The 18,418-nt window shown below is 38.9% G+C and overlaps 2 protein-coding genes across 3 annotated transcripts in view; one reads left to right on the plus strand and one right to left on the minus strand.

The window, feature by feature from the left end:
* elp3 (elongator acetyltransferase complex subunit 3) overlaps positions 1-18,418 on the minus strand; it is a 58,929-nt gene that overhangs the window by 33,486 nt on the left and 7,025 nt on the right. The window contains exons 7-9 of the mRNA XM_057823469.1: positions 16,398-16,552; positions 3,943-4,104; positions 3,728-3,854 (exon numbers count right to left, since the gene is read on the minus strand). Of these exons, the coding sequence (XP_057679452.1) occupies positions 3,728-3,854; positions 3,943-4,104; positions 16,398-16,552 (444 nt within the window). The remainder of the gene's footprint in view (positions 1-3,727; positions 3,855-3,942; positions 4,105-16,397; positions 16,553-18,418) is intronic.
* The window catches only part of LOC130907928 (kinesin-like protein KIF13B), a 129,488-nt gene continuing 120,234 nt past the window's right edge, over positions 9,165-18,418 (plus strand). For both annotated transcript variants that reach the window (XM_057823465.1, XM_057823464.1), the window contains exon 1: positions 9,165-9,394. The gene's annotated coding sequence lies outside the window, so the exon portion shown is untranslated. The remainder of the gene's footprint in view (positions 9,395-18,418) is intronic.

Here is an 18,418-nt window from a genome sequence, read left to right on the forward strand (position 1 = left end):
TTTGGTACAACGGGAAAAACAAAAAAGGCTTTTTTTAAAATAATCACAACATTTGAAAGTGAACTCATTTGCTCCCTAAAACGTATAAATATGTTCTATTTTTATTTTTTTCAGTGTCCCAAAGACGTATAAAATATGTCCTATACGTTGTGTTTTTTTTTTTTTTTTTTTCTTTTTTCAAAAAAGACATCTCTGGGTTCTGATTCAATTTAGCACCAAAGCACAAAGCTGAAAATCCATTTTAAAGCAATTAAACTGGCCACTGGAGGGCAGTAGCGCATTTGGTAAGACCTGCAACCCGATTCAACAGGAACGAACGACCAAGCTGCACAGCTGTGGCGCCGGCAGAAGACGACCAAATGGATACCAGGCAGCGGACGACCGAGCAGAACAACCGGTAGAATGCCTGGGTTGCCAGGCGCTGGACGACCGAGCAGAACGACCGGGACCACTAGTGCAGCGGACAATGCCTTTGAGTCTGTGCTGCTCGCGAGCACAGCCCGCAGAGACTCAAAAAAAAAAAAAAAACTCTTTATGAGACAGATAGCGATGAGGGAAAAGTTTAACCAGCTATCGTGGCCGGAAAAGCGTCATCTTTCGGTTAGTTATGTGTAAATAAATTGTTACTTTGTTATCAAAAGCTCTATTTGTCTTGTTGTTTATCTTATTTTGTAGAAGGAAAACATTATTCAGATGTTTGGGATGTAACTAGAGCAAAAAATAGCTGTGTTAAAGTCAAAGTTATGTTTGAAACGTATGCTTTCACAAAAAGCTCAATTTCTCTGTATTTTCATGAGAAATTGGAAAATTGCTCAAACTAAGCTAGTTTCTAATGCTGGATTCTAAAGAATAGGAGAAGATATGAAAACTTTTTTTTTGCTGAAAGAAGAGAGTCTAATCTTTCTTTTGGTGGGTTCCATGTTTATGTAGCAATAGAACAGAATTTTCTGTGGGCTTTGCAAACAGTCAAAATCCAGTTCTATTGGCTAAAACTAAAAAGCAGCTCTTATTAAAGTGCAAAATAAATAGACGAAAACATCAAATTTGTGAAAATGTGTTTTTATTGTCCTAACATTCTTTAATTCACAGTTTATGTGCAAAAATGGATAACACACCGTTTTTTTTTTTTTTTTGTAGGGATCGACTGAGGTTACAGTTAAAGTCTGGTAGCAGCCACCAGGTGGGCAAACTTGGTACTTAAAAAAAAAAAAAAAAAAAAAAAAAGATACTACTAGACGTGTCTATTACCGGTTTCAAGGTATACCGTGGTATGACAACGTCAAGGTTTCAAAAGCACAAAAATTTTCCGTCATACCATCCCTAAGGTATTCGCTATTTTTGATGTCCTAAAATTTCATGGAGAAATCCCTCGCTTGCAGCTGTAAGGCTCAACCCTCCCCCACCGGTTGTTGCTCAGTGTCAGTGAGTCAGCTGTGCTACACAATGGCTGGAGGTGAAACCCCTGAACTTTTCCCCCCACCGAAGAGAACAAAATCGCTGGTATGGGAATACTTCGGCTACAGAAAAGTTTCAGACGGCCGCGGCTTAGAGAAGGAGGGCCAACCGACATGTTTGCGGAGGTAGGCTACCGAGGAGGCAACACCTCCAATAAGATTTCGCATTTATACAAAATTAAAGGTTAGTAAACACTGCTGTGAACATTTCCCACCAGTGCTAGTAGTGATCAATGACAACTTCTTCATCTATTTTGGTTTGACTTCTTTTTCCAGCAATGTCGGTTGTTCATTTAGATGTATGAACTCTACTACCTTCTGGATTGGACGAGGACTAACTCCTACATGGATTTTTTTTTTTTCTCAAAATGTATTCCTCAGTCTGACTGCGTGCACCGAACCGTGATGCCCATACGGGACGAATACAAATCTTTTATTCAGGATGTCTCCTATCAAATGATCTCCTCAGGATGCATTTCTGACAAAGCTATCCAAAATTATAAAATTTTATAAATTATTATTTACTTGCAGTTCTCTCGCCATTGAAGTTCAGGGAGCTTTTTCACTACATCACTCATTTTCCTTGAATGCAAAGGTGCTAGTGATTCCTCAGATCCTTCTTAGAAATCTGGCACTCACCTCGTATCCAAAGAGGCTGTTGACCAAGCCAATGTAATGATGGCTCAATTTACCCCATAGCATTGGCTACATTTGCTCCATACCCAGCATTTTGGGGGGATAAAAAAAGGCTAGCTCGGAAATTCATGCTAATCTTCAGGAAAGTGATTCACATAATTTTATAGGTTACAAAATCACCAACATGTACAATTTATAATTTTTGATCTAGAGTAATTTGCCTTGGTTCATTGGTAGTCGTTCCCCAACCCAGAGGTTTTGGGTTTGATTCCCCGCCCTGATGACCTCGCCTCAAAGCGTTTTGAGTGCCTTGAAAGATGGAAAGGCGCTATACAAAGTCTAACTCCATTTACCGTTGAGAAATCTCATAAGAACTAAGATGCAGAAAATTTAGTTTGACATGCAAAAATGTTTGTGTGTGTGTGTAATACAAGCCCTTAGCCTCATCCCAATGATGGGTGTTTCCTGTATGGCGTACCGCAAGCAACACGTCACTTCCGGTCATTAATATTCATGACATTAGCTACTGTTGCTAAGTGGGGGACAAACGAGAGCTTGTCCCAAATAGTAAATGAATGGAAATCGTGTACGAAGGAGATGTTTACAGAGCTAAACCTACCAATTCTCTCCAAAAATGATGTCCCTGGTGCCAAATTCACTGGCAAAGATATGGAAGAACGTAAAAATATTCAGTTAAAGCGATGGCTTGAGTGTCGAAGGCTGAAAAAGACGAAAAAAAACGAGCTGACCTTAGCTTTTTTATCGACGCGACTGACAATGACATTCTCCTGTTTCAACAAGCTATCCTTTACCACCAGCCCTGTCTTTCTATATTATATCCTCTGGTTGTCCTATGTCTCTGACCGTTCTTGGGGGTAATTTCGCAAATGCAACTCAGTGACAGCCAACAAACACTTTTAATTTTTTCATTGTTAACAAATCTTAATTCTAGAACTTATTTACACTTCCCCCTGACTAAAGTTTTTTTTTTTTTAACAACAGAAAATGTAACAGTGGCAGTCAGATACAATTTTAATTCCTTTCGGGTCATTTATTGTCAGACAGAAGCAGCACGACACGTCACGCTAAAAAATACGTAAAAAATATCAAAATTGCTTACCTCTTTGTCCTCTGAAAGACAATGCCAACTCAACAAAATGTTTCCTGCATGAATGTTTACTGCCGAGCTAGCGTTAAAAGTCCGAGCAAGTTGATTCAGTCTTCACATTTTTGGTTTCGGGAAACGTATGAAGAAAACATCCTTCATATGTCGTAATGTCTAGAGTCGTTTCTACAAGTTCCAAAAAAGCAATGTGCGATCGGAATGTTCGTTTTTGAAAGATTAATGGAGAAAAGTAGCACAATTTCAATGGTTTCTATACGAGGGCGGGTCTATAATGTCCCACTCCTGCTTTACGAAGCGACGTCACGGTCTAAAACTAGCATGCGTGCGGTACGCCATTTATGGTCACATGACACAGTTTGTGTACAGCTACCTAGATACAAGGGGTGGTTCAACTTACCCTTTTTACTCCTCTCTCCCCATCTCACTGTCCCTATAAATCACTTCTCCGTTTGCCATCTACCCGAAACTAAATTAGAAACAACAACAATAAAAATAATAAAAGTAGACTTACAATAAACTGTTCCACATCTCTCTCGATCCCGACATTTGGCAGGTCTGGCATCATGTGGGCCACCACTTTAAATCCAGCATCTTTCGCAAGGTGGAAAGACTCGCACACGGCTCGAACTGTATGGCCTCTACAGACATACGTGCACATGCATAAACAAACATCGTAAGGCCATGTCTTTGCTATATCTTGCAGACTCTTGCAATCAGCCAACTGACCTGTTCGTGTCTCTAGCCACGTCTTCATACACACTCTGGACACCGATCTCCAGTCGTGTGCAGCCGTAGCCCAGCATGTCACTCAGATGTCTCTTCAAGCAGTAATCAGGACGCGTCTCAATAGTGATTCCTACACATTTGGTGTTACTGCGCTCAGAGTACCTGTGAATGTTACATTTAAATAATTACATCAGAAGAATCTGTCCTTTTATCCAGCTTTTCTCACTGTCCGAGACTACGACCCGCACGTTCGACAAGCCTGGTGGAAGTGTGTGTGTTGCCCAGAGGAAAAAACACTTTTTATAATAATCCTTCAACGAATGGCTAATAATTTAAATTATAGTATCGATAAGATACGAATCACTGTTTTAATCTCCACAGTGTTGTTTTTGGCAGCCCTTTTAATTTTGGTCTTAGTCCTAATATTTTGGACAATAATACTTATTAGTCTAAGTCATATTCGGGCAATCTCAAAATGTGTTTGTTTTCGTCGGGTTTATTTTGAGGAAAACTCAAGATGTATTTTGTCTAGTTTTAGTCGACATTTACTAAAAAATGTTTTCGTCTGTGAAATTTTAAAAAATTACTCCAAAAGTAAAAGTTTCCAACTATTTCGAATGAGCATTGACAGACGAGCACATTTTGTAGCATCTACAAGGACAACGCCAATTTGGTGATTATACACATTCAGGAGGAAAACAGTACGTTATTTTCAATAAATTACACCCACCTGTACACCACAAACTGTATGTAAAAAATAATTGTGAGTTTAAGAGGACGTTCACTGTTAGCATTAGCCTAATACGAATGCAAACTCTATGCTAAGGCTACAAGTTACATTTAGTGTGTGATGATCATACACACCACAGAACTTTAACCTAAAGGAATATTGCATATTGTCTCTGGCCAAGAAAACAAATCTTACCGTGTGTGCAAGCCTGCATTGGAAACAACACACTAGTGAGAGTCGGGAAGTGGGGGCACAGACACAACCAGACACTGCTACAATGCATGCTAACTACACATAAATGTCACACATTGTCAACATGTGACGGAAACTGTTGCGCATTTTCGTTTCGTTCTCATCCTGTCAGACGAAAACTGGCATTCGTCTCGTTATGGTATAGTCTCCCAAAAACAAGTTTTTAGCTCGTCATGAAAAAAAGTCTTTGTTGACGAAAAATTTTCGTTAGCGTCATCGCTGACGAAAACAACACTGATCTCCACTAATAATTCAACATGTCCTGAATCCTCTACTTTGCCTTTTTGATGATTTACTTGACAGTGGCAACATTATTTGGGGTAATTTAGCAACATCAATTTAAATGCTGAGGGAATGTAAGGCTCATTACTCGCAGAGTTAACATTAACTGCGCATTAAGGACATGCAGACGCAATAAAATTAATATGATGGCAAAAAATGTGATTGCAAAGCAAACAGTGCTAAATGAGATATTAATGAGTATTTTCTTCATGTCAAAAAGCAATTTCAATGATTTACAGAAAGCTTTGATTGTAAATTGATTCACTTTTTTTGAGGTAAGAATCAGTACCAACCGATGGATTTTGATAACAATGAATGGACTACATTATGTGTAATGTAAAATGTGCTCCTTATTAGTTATACAGTTAGCCAAGAAAGCATTATCAGCTAACTCATTATACTTCTGTACAATGTTTTAGTTTAATTGTCCCAGACTTTACGGTTATGATGGCTGTAATTGCTCTCAATCAGGACCGTTTTGCTTTTTTTTTTTTTAACCCATTAAGCAAGCTTCTTTTTAAAATACATTATAGAGGTAAATTCAGGGGTGTAAATAACCAATTTAATGGCAATACGGTACAATATATGCCAATACTGTGAAGTCTGACATGATTGAATTCAGGTCTTTTGATGGATTTACGGTAATATGATGTACACATTTAACAGTGACATTGCATCTAAAGCAATAAAAAATAAAAACCAACCAACCACTTGTTTTAACACAATACCTATAAGATGATGATGTTGATTGATGCGTTGCCTTTTTATATAAAGTATTTGATTGGATCATTGCTTTACCAACCGATGTTTGACTGTTGATGCATAATGACGCATTACAGTGATCCATTTTAACAAAACAAGTCCACTTAAATGCATCTATCCTACAGTAACTATTTTCACTCATTAAAAAAAATCTAAACTTTCAATATAGGCCACACAACTATGACATTTTGATCATCTTACTGATATTTTTTAACTTCAAATTGGTAACAAGGCCTGAATGATGTATCGTTTAAACATCTCATTGGCAATATGTATTGCAATGTTAGTTTTTTCCAATATAGGTCAGGCCTATCCCAATGTGAAAATGATGAAAATTCTTCTAGTTTTAAAGTGCATATGACAACAGAAAGCATGTTTATTTCATATTACGGTATTTAATGCTCCTGAGAGGAAACGGACCGCTTGGCTGTGAGTGGAAGTGGTTGATATATTTATTCAACGTTTTGAATCCTGCGCCATTAAAATGAGTGACTTCTGGCTAGAGTCCCTGGTTGAGGAAGAAGGCGGATGTGACAAAGGTGAACGAGATCATCTCCACTATACAGCCATACTATTGTATGCAGAAGGACTGCGGATTCAGCCGATTTTGCGGATCAATTCGTTTATTTTTTGCGTTACGCTAGAACAGTACTTCTCAAGTAGTGGGGCGCGCCCCCCTGGGGGGGCGCAGAGCGATGCCAGGGGGGGCGCATGTGTCCTCGGGGAACATGCTTTTTTCTTTTTTCTTTTTTTGCCGGACTGGAATAAAGTGTACTTGCACATCCACTCAGTGGGTGGCAGTGGCGCTCTCATTTTCAGAGTGCGTGCAGTATTTTTGAACTAAGGAAGAGCACTCAGCACACAGAAAACAGACATGAAGAGCAGTGCGCCGCCGCCGTTTTCGAAAGCCGTTTTCCGACCGGACTCACTCACACAGCGACCCACTGTCTTGTCCGGTTCTCACGTCGCCGCCCGAGAAGTGCCATTTTCGGCTTGGGATCGTCACGACGACCGCCCTCACCTACGGTTCTACCTCGGCCGCCGAGAATGCGCTTTTTTCGGGCCGTTTGCCTTTTAGCTTTGACTTTTAATACAGTGGGGTGATGAGGAAAGACTACTGTTTACTGTGTCTGAAAATAATTATAGCGGACTGCCAGAAGCCAAATCAATTAAGACGCCACTTAAAGACATTCGACCCCAATCTCATTGATAAGCCGCTTGATTGTTTTTCAGCGAAAACGTGCCGAATATTGCCAACAATAGTCCTGCTTTGTCAGTGTTATATCAGTAAACCAGTGAGCATTGTTAGCATGCTCATTGCATAATGACTCCACACCATTGCAAAGGAGGTAATACTGAGTGTGAGCAGCAAAAATAAAAACTGTCCTTCTGTCCAAGGACACTCTTTTTTTCCTTTATTCATTTTTGTTTTTTCGGTCAAATTTTTTGGCATATTGTCCTCATGAGTAAATGTTTCTAATCAATTTGAATTTGTTATTATTTACGGATTTTATTACATTTTATTTTTCTGTATCAAATGGTCAAAAATACCTTGAGTGTATTTTTACAGTTTGAATGTGACTTTTTTTTTTTTTTAAATTCAGGCAAATTGATGCACGTCAAGTCTTCTCTGTTACAAACAAAACAATGTTAATAAAGTTATACTTTATTATAAGTTGATCTGTTACTTTTTTTCTTTATTAGAAAAAAAGGACACAATGTTAGGCAGATGCGTATTTATAATAGTAATTTTATAGACGAATAATACTATTTACAGTGGCGGCGGAGAGTTTGGGGGGGCGCGAAACATTTACGTCTTGCTTGGGGGGGGCGTAACAGAAAATAATTGAGAAGCACTGCGCTAGAACAATGTGCTGCAGGCTTTTCTTGCTACACCAGGGAGATTGGTATAAGCCTTTTTGGGTTTCCAAAAGATCCTGCTCACCGCGACGAATGGGCAAAACAGGTCCGACAATCGAGGGACCATTGGACGGAGGTGGCTTGCCTTTTGTGGGTGACAATGCTTGCTGTGGGGAAGCAGGCAGTGCTTGTCTTCATTGGCCAGCGACCATGGCGTGTGACAAGCTGTCCCATTTTGGCCGGTTTGTCCGCCAAGAATGAGTCATTTTCGACGTTCATTCCCCTGCTCCGTCCTCAGCAACGGAGGAAGAGCGTGAGAGAGGCATGAAAACTAGGGTACATGCTAACCCGAACCGAGCGGCTAATTAGTCTAGTCTCTTCCTCGCCTTTCGAACACGAAAAATCACACAAAACTACCCGACTCATGTTACACATGCCTGCGGTAGTGATTGCCTACACCGATCGGCCAGCCTCCGGCGGCGAGCAAGTTTCAGCTGCGGCCCAAGCAAGCAGTCCCGATGGACGGTCAGCTGCAGAAGCGTTGGCGGGGCAGTGGTAGGCTGGGGGGGACGGGGAAGCGATTCCCCTTCTCCTTCCCGGCACCCGCCATCACCCCCTCCTGTCCCCCAATTTTTTTTTTTTTTTCCCCCAATCAATTACAAAATTAACATACCTTGCTGTACCGTATTCATTTTTCCCCCAAAGCCCTTTTAACAGCTATATGAACCAAAATCTCTGTCACAACAGCCTGCTTTCATTTTCCAATGACTATTAGCTCCCCTCATGCCAGCTCATATTTCTTCTGATTCTGTAGGCGCTGGCAGTAAATATCCATCTTTTACAGTCTGCTGACCGATCTACACCAATTATAGCAGTTTGTGCTGCCGAGAGGACAATCAGATTGTGTGAAATGAATCAATAAGAAGTCTATTATCTTAGGTGATTATCTTGAGGTATCTCGCTGATGTGAAAAGATATGGAGCAGAGTGGCCATGGCAAGAGGTGAGTGTCAAACGTGGTCACACATCCTATGAACACATAAACATACACATCAAGCTTGTCCCCATTGCCACTGAAACTCCATAGCAATTACTGCAATCAAAGAATCTTAACAAAGGCCTGCTGATAGCTGATAAGCCTTTTCTTAAACACACACGCACAAATGGTAAACGCATACATATGCCGGGAAAATGACGCACAACCAAACTGCCCTCTTTGGTCTTATCAGACTTTAGACGAGTAAACAAACAAAGTCCTGTGAAAAAGCTATTATTTGGTCCAAATCGTCTGACGTCTTTACTCCTGAATAAATGCGTAATTCTACTTTGACTTTAATCTTTTCCTCAAAGTTGCTACTCATCCATTCTGAGCAGGCATGGGCCCGCTTTCATTCAAAGCTCAGTACCTCACTAAGTGAAAAATCAATGGAAGGAGCCCCCAAAAAACAAGAGCTGGCTGTATTTCTCCTGAATTTTGGATCAGACGTCTAATTGAGTCTGCTGACACTAGCATTAAACCTGCATCTAATGGAATTGTCCCTCATCTGATGAAATTGTTGCTGTTGTGGTGAGTTTATGTCAAGACTGAGCAAATGGTCAGTTTTTATGTGTTTTCGACACTCATGAGTAGCTGCAAGTACAGGGTGCACTTCGCCTGAAATCAAGATTGGCTAACAAGCTACAGTATATCACAAAAGTAAGTACACCCCTCGCATTTCTGCAGATATTTCAGTATATCTTTTCATGGGACAACACTGACAAAATAACACATTGACACAATGAAAAGTAGTCTGTGTGCAGCTTATATAATAGAGTTAATTTATTTTCCCCTCAAAATAAAGCCATTAATATCTAAACCCCTGGCAACAAAAGTGAGTACACCCCGTAGAAACTACATCCCTAAATGTCCAAATTGAGTACTGCTTGTCATTTTCCCTCCAAAATGTCACGTGACTCATTAGTGTTACTAGACCCAGGTGTGCATAGGGAGCAGGTGTATTCAAATTTGTAGTGCAGCTCTCACACTCTCTCATACTGGTCAATGAAAGTTCCAACATGGCATCACATGCCAAAGAACTCTCTGAGGATCTTAAAAGACGTAATGTTGCGCTACATGAAGATGGCCAAGGCTACAAGAAGATTGCCAACACCCTGAAACTGAGCTACAGCACAGTGGGTAAGATCATCCAGCGTTTTAAAAGAGCAGGGTCCACTCAGAACAGGCCTCGGGTTGGTCGTCCAACCGTTCAGCCGAAGCTTAGTGCACGTGCCGAGCGTCACATCCAAATGCTTTCTTTGAAAGGTCGTCGCAGGAGTGTAGAGCTGAAATGAATACTCGAGCAACTCAAGTAACTTGAGTTTAAAAACTGATGCGAGTAATTTTATTCACCTCGAGTAATCGTTTAATTTTGACAGCTCTAAGCATCACGTTTTGCCCGGACTACTTTTAATGCTGGACAACGCGCTAATGTCACGTGCGTAGAAGAAGAAGCAATAAAAAAATTTTAAAAAATCACTGTAGCCGACAGCTGCTACAAACGACGCCGACGTTGCTAAAACCTAGCCCACATGATGCTACGGTGGTAGCAGGTAACGTCTGATGCGTCTCATAGCGATCACATGTATGTTGAACTAGATGCGAAATGATATAGTCAGCGGCGTTAGTAAACAGCCGCCATCTTAAAGCAGTAGACTTCTAAGCGCTAAAAAATAAGTTTAACGTTACTGTCACTCGCTCACATAACGTTAGCCCTGCGGAGGGCGAGGTTTCTATTAATTATGACCACTGTCGATGCGTGGCTAACGTGTCTTACATACAGGCTTTATTTAATCTGTGAAAACATAGTGCTGCAGAGTGATGAGGGTGTAAAATAAAAACTTAACAATGCTAACTGTCAATTTTAGCTCAGTAGTCATTGCTGGATAAAACACCAAGTAGCCCTGGTCCCTAATGTGCTCCAATACAGCAGGTATCATACATTTATTTTGAACACTGCAAAAACTCAAAATCCTATCAGTACTGACAGTTTAGACTACCGTATTTTTCGAACTATGAGTCGCAGTTTTTTTTTCTTCATACTTTGGTTGGGGGTGCGACTTATACAGTGGGGAGAGCAAGTATTTGATACACTGCCAATGGGTTTTCCCATTGTCAGTGTATCAAATACTTGTTCTCCCCACTGTACGTGAAATTATTTAACAGATTATTATATCATTTCACATGTAATTTTGGTGTTTTGGAGTGACACTCATGGTTTGGTAAACTTGTTAGCTTGTTCTTTATGCTATATTTATCTGAATAACTCTTAATAGCAATGATTACATTTCCATACCGGCCACGTTTGCATTTTGTTGTTCTTGCATCATGTAACATTATCATACTGTACACTTATTCAGCATGTTTTTCTTTATTATATTTTTATTTTAAATTGCCTTTAAAGATGACGTATTTGTTCTATGTGTTCGATTTTATCAAGTAAATCTCCCTCAAAATTGCAACTTATACTGCGGTGTGACTTCTATATGTTTTTTTCCTCTTCGTTGGGCATTTTATGGCTGGTGCAACTTATACTCAGGTGCGACTTATAGTCCGAAAAATACGGTAACTTTAAACTTAACTGAAACTTAAATATAGCTTGACACAAATAGAAATTAAATTGAAACATCACTTTTAAGTGATGCGTGTTATCAAGCGTGATGGCATTTTTAGGTAAGCAATATATATGTATATATATTTTTTTATAAGATCTAAAAGTTTTTTGAGTGAAAGCTGTAAATTAGTCTTTTTTTTAATTCTAGTTACATCTGAGATGCAATTGTTGGCTGTTTTCAACAATGCACATCGAAAATAAAGACATTGATTGACTGAAAATGGTTAAATATTATATGAAATGCCTTATTTTCTCATGTATATTTATAATTGCTCTTCACCTAAAAATATATGTTTTATCCGATTATTTGATTAATCGATAGAATTTTCAGTCGATTACTTGATTACTAAAATATTCGATAGCTGCAGCCCTACAGGAGTGCTGTCAGCATTGCTGCAGAGATTGAAGAGGTGGGGGGTCAGCCTGTTAGTGCTCAGACCATACGCCGCACTCGACATCAAATCGGTGTGCATGGCTGTCACCCAAGGAGGAAGCCTCTACTGAAGACTGTACACAAGAAAGCCCGCAAACAGTTTGCTGAAGACATGTCAACAAAGCACATGGATTACTGGAACCATGTCTTATGGTCTGATGAGACGACGATTAATTTGTTTGGTTCCGATAGTCTCGAGCATGTGTGGCGGCGACCAGGTGAGGAGTACAAAGATAAGTGTGTCATGCCTACAGTCAAGCATGGTGATGGGAATGTCATGGTCTGGGGCTGCATGAGTGCTGCAGGTGTTGGAGAGTTACATTCCAATGAGGGAAACATGAACTCCAACATGTACTTTGAAATACTGCAGCAGAGCATTATCCCCTTCTTCCAGAAACTAGGTCGCAGGGCAGTGTTCCAGCATGACAATGACCACAAACACACCTCCAAGATGACCACTACTTTACTGAAGAGGGTGATGGACTGGCCAAGAATGTCTCCAGACTTGAACCCAATAGAACATCTTTGGGGGATCCTCAAGCGGAAGGTGGAGGAGCGCAAAGTCTCAAATATCCGTCAGCTCCACAACGTCGTCATGGAGGAGTGGAAGAGCATTCCAGTGGCAACCTGTGAAGCTCTGGTCAACTCTATGCCCAGGAGAGTAAAGGCAGTTCTGGATAACAGCGGTGGCCACACAAAATATTGACAGTTGACATGTTGTATGTTAGTATTGACAACTTTCACTAAGGGGTGTACTCACTTTTGTTGCCAGGCGTTTAGATATTAATGGCTATATTTTGAGGGGAAAATAAATTAACTCTATTATATAAGCTGCACACATACTACTTTTCATTGTGTCAAAGTGTCATTTTGTCAGTGTTGTCCCATGAAAAGATATACTTAAATATCTGTGAGGGGTGTACTCACTTTTGTGATACACTGTATGTATTCCCAAAAACCTTAAAGATACATTTAGCCCCTATCTTGAATTGCAATTTTGCCTGAACAAGAATATAACAGATGGTGAAACAGCTCTCTCTAGTGTCTGCAGAAAGATCAAACATTTATCAAGGGTCGATAAAAATCAAGCATGTTGGTCAACAGTAAGTGTTTGTGTTTAGTTAGTATTTTGTAGATTTAGAGACAATTCATGAAGGAAATAATAGAACTTGACTTACATGAGTGATGTCAATCAAATCACAAACCACATAGATGACAAATTTCAACCAGGTCACACACTCATCTTTCTTATGAGTTTACAGCAATAAAATTGTATACTTTCTAATTTATTACATTGTGTGTAATTATGTTTCCACCTTATGTGGTTTACAATATATGACTGTCTATACATTTAGGTAATTTCAAAATGCTGTAATATTTTCTTCTGAAATTTGGCACACACATACAGTGAGGAAAATAAGTATTTGAACACCCTGTGATTTTGCAAGTTTTCCCGCTTGGAAATGATGGGCGGGTTTGAAATTTTCATCTTAGGTGCCTGTCCACTGTGAGAGACAATCTAAAAAATAAAATCTAGAAATCACAGCTTTTTAACAATTTTTTTTGTATTATACAGCTGCAAATAAGTATTTGAACATCTAAGAAAAGCGATGTCAATAGTTGGTACAGTAGCCTTCGTTAACAATTACAAAGGTCAAGCGTTTCCTGTAACTTTTCACCAAGTTTGCACACACTGCAGCAGGGATTTTGCACCACTGCTCCACACAGATCTTCAATAGATCAATCAGGTTTCTGGACTGTCACTGAGAAACACGGAGTTTGAGCTTCCTCCAAAGATTTCCTATTGGATTTAGGTCTGGAGACTGGCTAGGCCCGTCCAAAACCTTGATATGCTTTTTACGGAGCCACTCCTTGGTTATTCTGGCTGTCTGCTTCAGGTCATTGTCATGTTGGAAGACCCAGTCATGACCCATTTTTAATGCTCTAACTGACGGAGGGAAGGAGGAAGGGAGGTTATTCCCCCAAATCTTACAATACATGGCCCTGGCCATCTTCACCTTAACACAGTGCAGTCATCCAGTCCCATGTGCAGAAAAACACCTCCAAAGCATGATGCTACCACCCCCATGCTTCACAGTGGGGATGGTGTTCTTGGGATGATACTCTTATTCTTCTCCAAACACTATGAGACCAAAAAGTTCAATTTTGATCTCATGCGCCCATTGGATTTTCTCCCATGACTCCTCTGGATCATCCAAATGGTCATTGGCAAACTTAAAACTGGCCTGGACATGTGCTGGTTTAAGCAGGGGAACCTTCCGTGCCATGCATGATTTTAAACCATGACGTCTTAGTGTATTACCAACAGTAACCTTGGAAAAGGTGGTCCCAGCTCCTTTTAGGTCATTGACCAGCTCCTCCTGTGTAGTTCTTAACTGATTCCTCACAATTCTTAGGCTCAGTGAGACCCTACGAGGTAAATCTTGCATTGAGCCCCAGTCTGAGGGAGATTGACAGTAATGTTTAGCTTCTTCCATTTTCTAATAAATTAATTGCTCCAACAGTGGATCTTAACTCACCAAGCTGCTTGGCAACTGACTCGTAACTCTTTCTCTCGTCTTTGGCCAGCTCTGTGGGGTGTATGGTGTGGACAGGTGTTTACTGTTCATGCAGCTAACCGCCTCAAGTCAAAAAGTCAGACTTAAAAAGTCCACCTCCACTCCACCTATTTAGGAGAACAGGTGGAGTGTAGGTAGACATTTTAAAGGCGACTAACAGGTCTTTGAGGCTTACAATTCTAACTAATAGACAGGTGTTCAAATACTTATTTGCAGCAGTATATTACAAATAAATTGTTTAAAAAAATCATACACTGGAATTTCTGAATTTTTTTTTTGATTTAGTCTCTCACAGTGGACAAGCACCTACCATGAAAATTTCAAACCCGCCCATCATTTATAAATTGGAGAACTTGTAAAATTGCAGGATGTTCAAACACTTATTTTCCTCATTGTAAAAAAGGACATTCTTATTAATCTATTTCAGGACATTAAATTATGAGCTGTAGTTTTCAAGTCATTGATAGCTGAATCTTGGACATAACAAGATGCCATGTCAGTGGGATTTTTTTTTTTTAAACAATTAAAATGTTAAATTTAAATGAGTTGTATCAATACTGCAAATTTATAATGGCATAATCAGGTTATTTTTTTAAAATATATATATAATTTTCTCCATCTTGTTTTGAGTGTTTAAGACTAGTTAACAGATTAATGCGTCATATTATTCCACTTAAGTAAATATTTCTATTGGCTCTTATTAAGTCCATATATCAAAGTTGGTCATTTTTCACTTAAATCAAGAAAAATTTGCTTTCAAATAATGTTTTGAACCATAACTTCTTGAATTAAGAACATTTCTGACAAACAAGCTTTTTTTTTTTAAGAATAAATATACTAATTTATTGCTTAAAATAAACCTGTTAAGCTTATTTTCAGCTAGCTATTTTTTTTTTATTTCAAGAAATCTAAGTGAGTAAAACTATTTTGAAGCACTGGCAGATAATTTCATTAATTTCATGTAGATTTACACTGAAAACAAGGGAATTAAACTCATTTTAAGGAGGTGTGTTTTTGCAGTGTACTCACCAAGTACAGTGGTACCTCTGCTTAAGAAATTAATTGGTTCTGGAAGTAGTTTCGTAAACTGAAAATTCAATCAAAACGTAACAAATACATGTTGCAATTAGTACATTGCACAAGAAAACATAAAATGAGACTTGTGCATAATATAAAAAAAAACTAAGAATACAGTAAAGTAAAGAATAAAAAATAATAGAAGTTAATACACTCACGTAAAGTTGTTGGGACACCTCATGGCCCGAGGGGCAAATGAAAAGGATGCTGAAATACACGCATACACATACAGTAGAGGTCCCTCTTAGCCAATTGGATGCCAGGAAGATGCTAGGCCATCGCTAATGACAGAGCAGTTATAAATATGTTACGTTCTATGAACTCTGGGAGTTGGGAGAAGCGGCCCATACTGTATTGTTGCCTTTGGTATCCTGAAATTATTTAATATTTTCCCATTGAGGCATGTCTTAACTTGAAAAGTCCATATGTAGAGACATTCGTAAGCAGAGGTACCACTGTATATATAACGATTTATTGTGCAGGCTTATTGTATACCCTTGTATTGCTGAAAATGTGTTCTTTTCCATATTGTTAGTGTAGTGCCTCTTTAATTCTTTAGTTGTTCACTGAGTTTGAGTCAAATTAGATTCAAGAAGTTTCAAGAATACTAAAATTAGTTTTATTTTATTACTGACGAGAATGTATGATGAAACTTTTATTGGCATATGTCCAAAATAAAGCATTAATTCATCCATTCGTTCATTCATTTACTGAAGTCCTTCTAAAGTTTCATGCAACGTTTTTTGTGTGTGTAGGGGTGTGTGTTTAATCCATATAAACTGTAGCATGCGAGAGTCAAAAACAAATACTGAGAATGAAATTTTTGAGTACCTTACAGCCTCTGCTACGTTGTTTGAAGTATGTCCTGACAAAGCATCGTGGAGATTCCGAATGAAGTAATCTCTGTAGTCTTCGGACAGCGCCATAAAGGTCCCACCCATCACAATGAATTCCACCTTGTCAACACTGTGGCCGAGCTGCTTTAGCTGAAGATCACACAAAAACATAAATACAAATTGCTGAGCACAATTTTGTGAAACCAAAAGATTACAAACAGTTATTGGAGATGCAGAATACCAAAAGTTATAAGGACTACCATCTGTCAAAAATAAATAAATAAATAAAAAGAAAGAAAAAGTGGAAAAAAATTCACAAGCAACATTTTTATCAGATGACTAGGTAAAAAAGCGACCTCTGGTGTCAAAGAGACATAATTTCAAAACTCAGCTGCTGCTGAACATTCTGTTCCAGCCGACATTTAATTGTATTTCAATAATACTGTATATTAAAGCAAGTTTTCCCTAGTTGAGATTTCTTTTTCCTAAAATGAGACAAATTCCGACATTTAATTTTATTTCAATCATACATAAAGGCAAGCCCCATAGTTGACATTTGTTTTCCTAATAAGAGACAAATAAGATGTGAGGGGGAAAAAATTCAGACTGCATATTGTGACCAACAGTAAAAAGGATGGATTTCTGCAAGATTCACTAAATGAGACCACTACAAATAAAATTTAAAGGTCTAAATAACTAATATATCAGAATAATTAAAAGTTCTATGATCACAAATATCTCGTCTTTTTACAAAAAAAAGTGCATACTTTTTGTTAAATCTAAGATTATTTCATTAACGACAAAGCTAATACACACTCAGGAAACTCAGCAATTATTCTTGTATTAATGTCAAAAGGTAAATAAACAGGAGTTTTGTCAGTTCCTATATATGACTAGTACAGATAGGGGTGTGACCAAATATTGAAATGGCGATACATTGTGGTACTTTGTATCCCAAAGGGATATCGATATGCTCCTGCCACGATATACGGTTTTAAGAAGGTGTCACTATTTAAACAAACAAAAGGAACCATCAAGTTGCTACCAAAATCTTCCACTAGAATAGTGTCTCTGTTAACTCAATGGCTGCCATTGACGTCGCGAGACACCCAATCCATTTATACTGGAGGGGCGAATGAACGTAGTTCATTCGAAACCAGAGCATTCGCAGCCAGTCTTCCCGATCTTCAGGGCATTTACAGGTCACTTTCTGTTCTTTTTAGGTCATTTACAGGTCACTTCCTGTTGGGTTTGAGTCGCTGTCTATTCATTTGGGGAGATCCCCGCGTCACTTCCTGTTCTGTAACCCAAAATCAACAAGAAGTGACCCAGAAATGCCCCAAAATCAAAAGGAAGTGACTGAAAATCAACAGCAAATGACCTGAAATGCCCCAAAATTAAACTTATTGTTTGCCATTGACCGCCATAGACGCCCAATCCGAATTGGACGTCTGCTAATAATAAACTCAGTTCAATTCATAGCAGAAGGATGAAAAGAGCTTGTTTTTATGTTTATATAGTAAAATATTGTAGAATCAAAATATTGTTGTAATTAATACGCATTTCTTGGACAAATTAAGTAAAAATTGCAGCATCACTGATGATCTCTCACTGCACACTGTGTGCCAAGGCACCCTGGCTAGCAATCACTGGTTTAGATTATCTGTTCAATGTTATGTTTGAGTATCATTACAGGGCATCATAGCGGGCTCAGTGGAGCAGCAGCTCATAAGTGATTTTCAATTTTGCCAGCAGATTCACGCAAGTCCGACAAAGTGCTCTGTTAAAAAACTATTATAATAGGACAGTTGATTAATGTACCTCCAACAATTCTCATTCCCTTACACAATACACTTAATTTATCATTTAATGCACGGCATTAATAAACCAAATAAAGCTTCTAGTCATTACACAGAGGCCTGCATTGTGAATGGAAAATTAAAAGTTCTGTTCATGTTTGTTCACATTTCTTAGACCAGGGGCCGGCAACCAAAATGTTGAAAGAGCCATATTCGG

Source organism: Corythoichthys intestinalis, chromosome 19 (assembly GCF_030265065.1).
Source record: "Corythoichthys intestinalis isolate RoL2023-P3 chromosome 19, ASM3026506v1, whole genome shotgun sequence".
NCBI lineage: Eukaryota > Metazoa > Chordata > Actinopteri > Syngnathiformes > Syngnathidae > Corythoichthys > Corythoichthys intestinalis.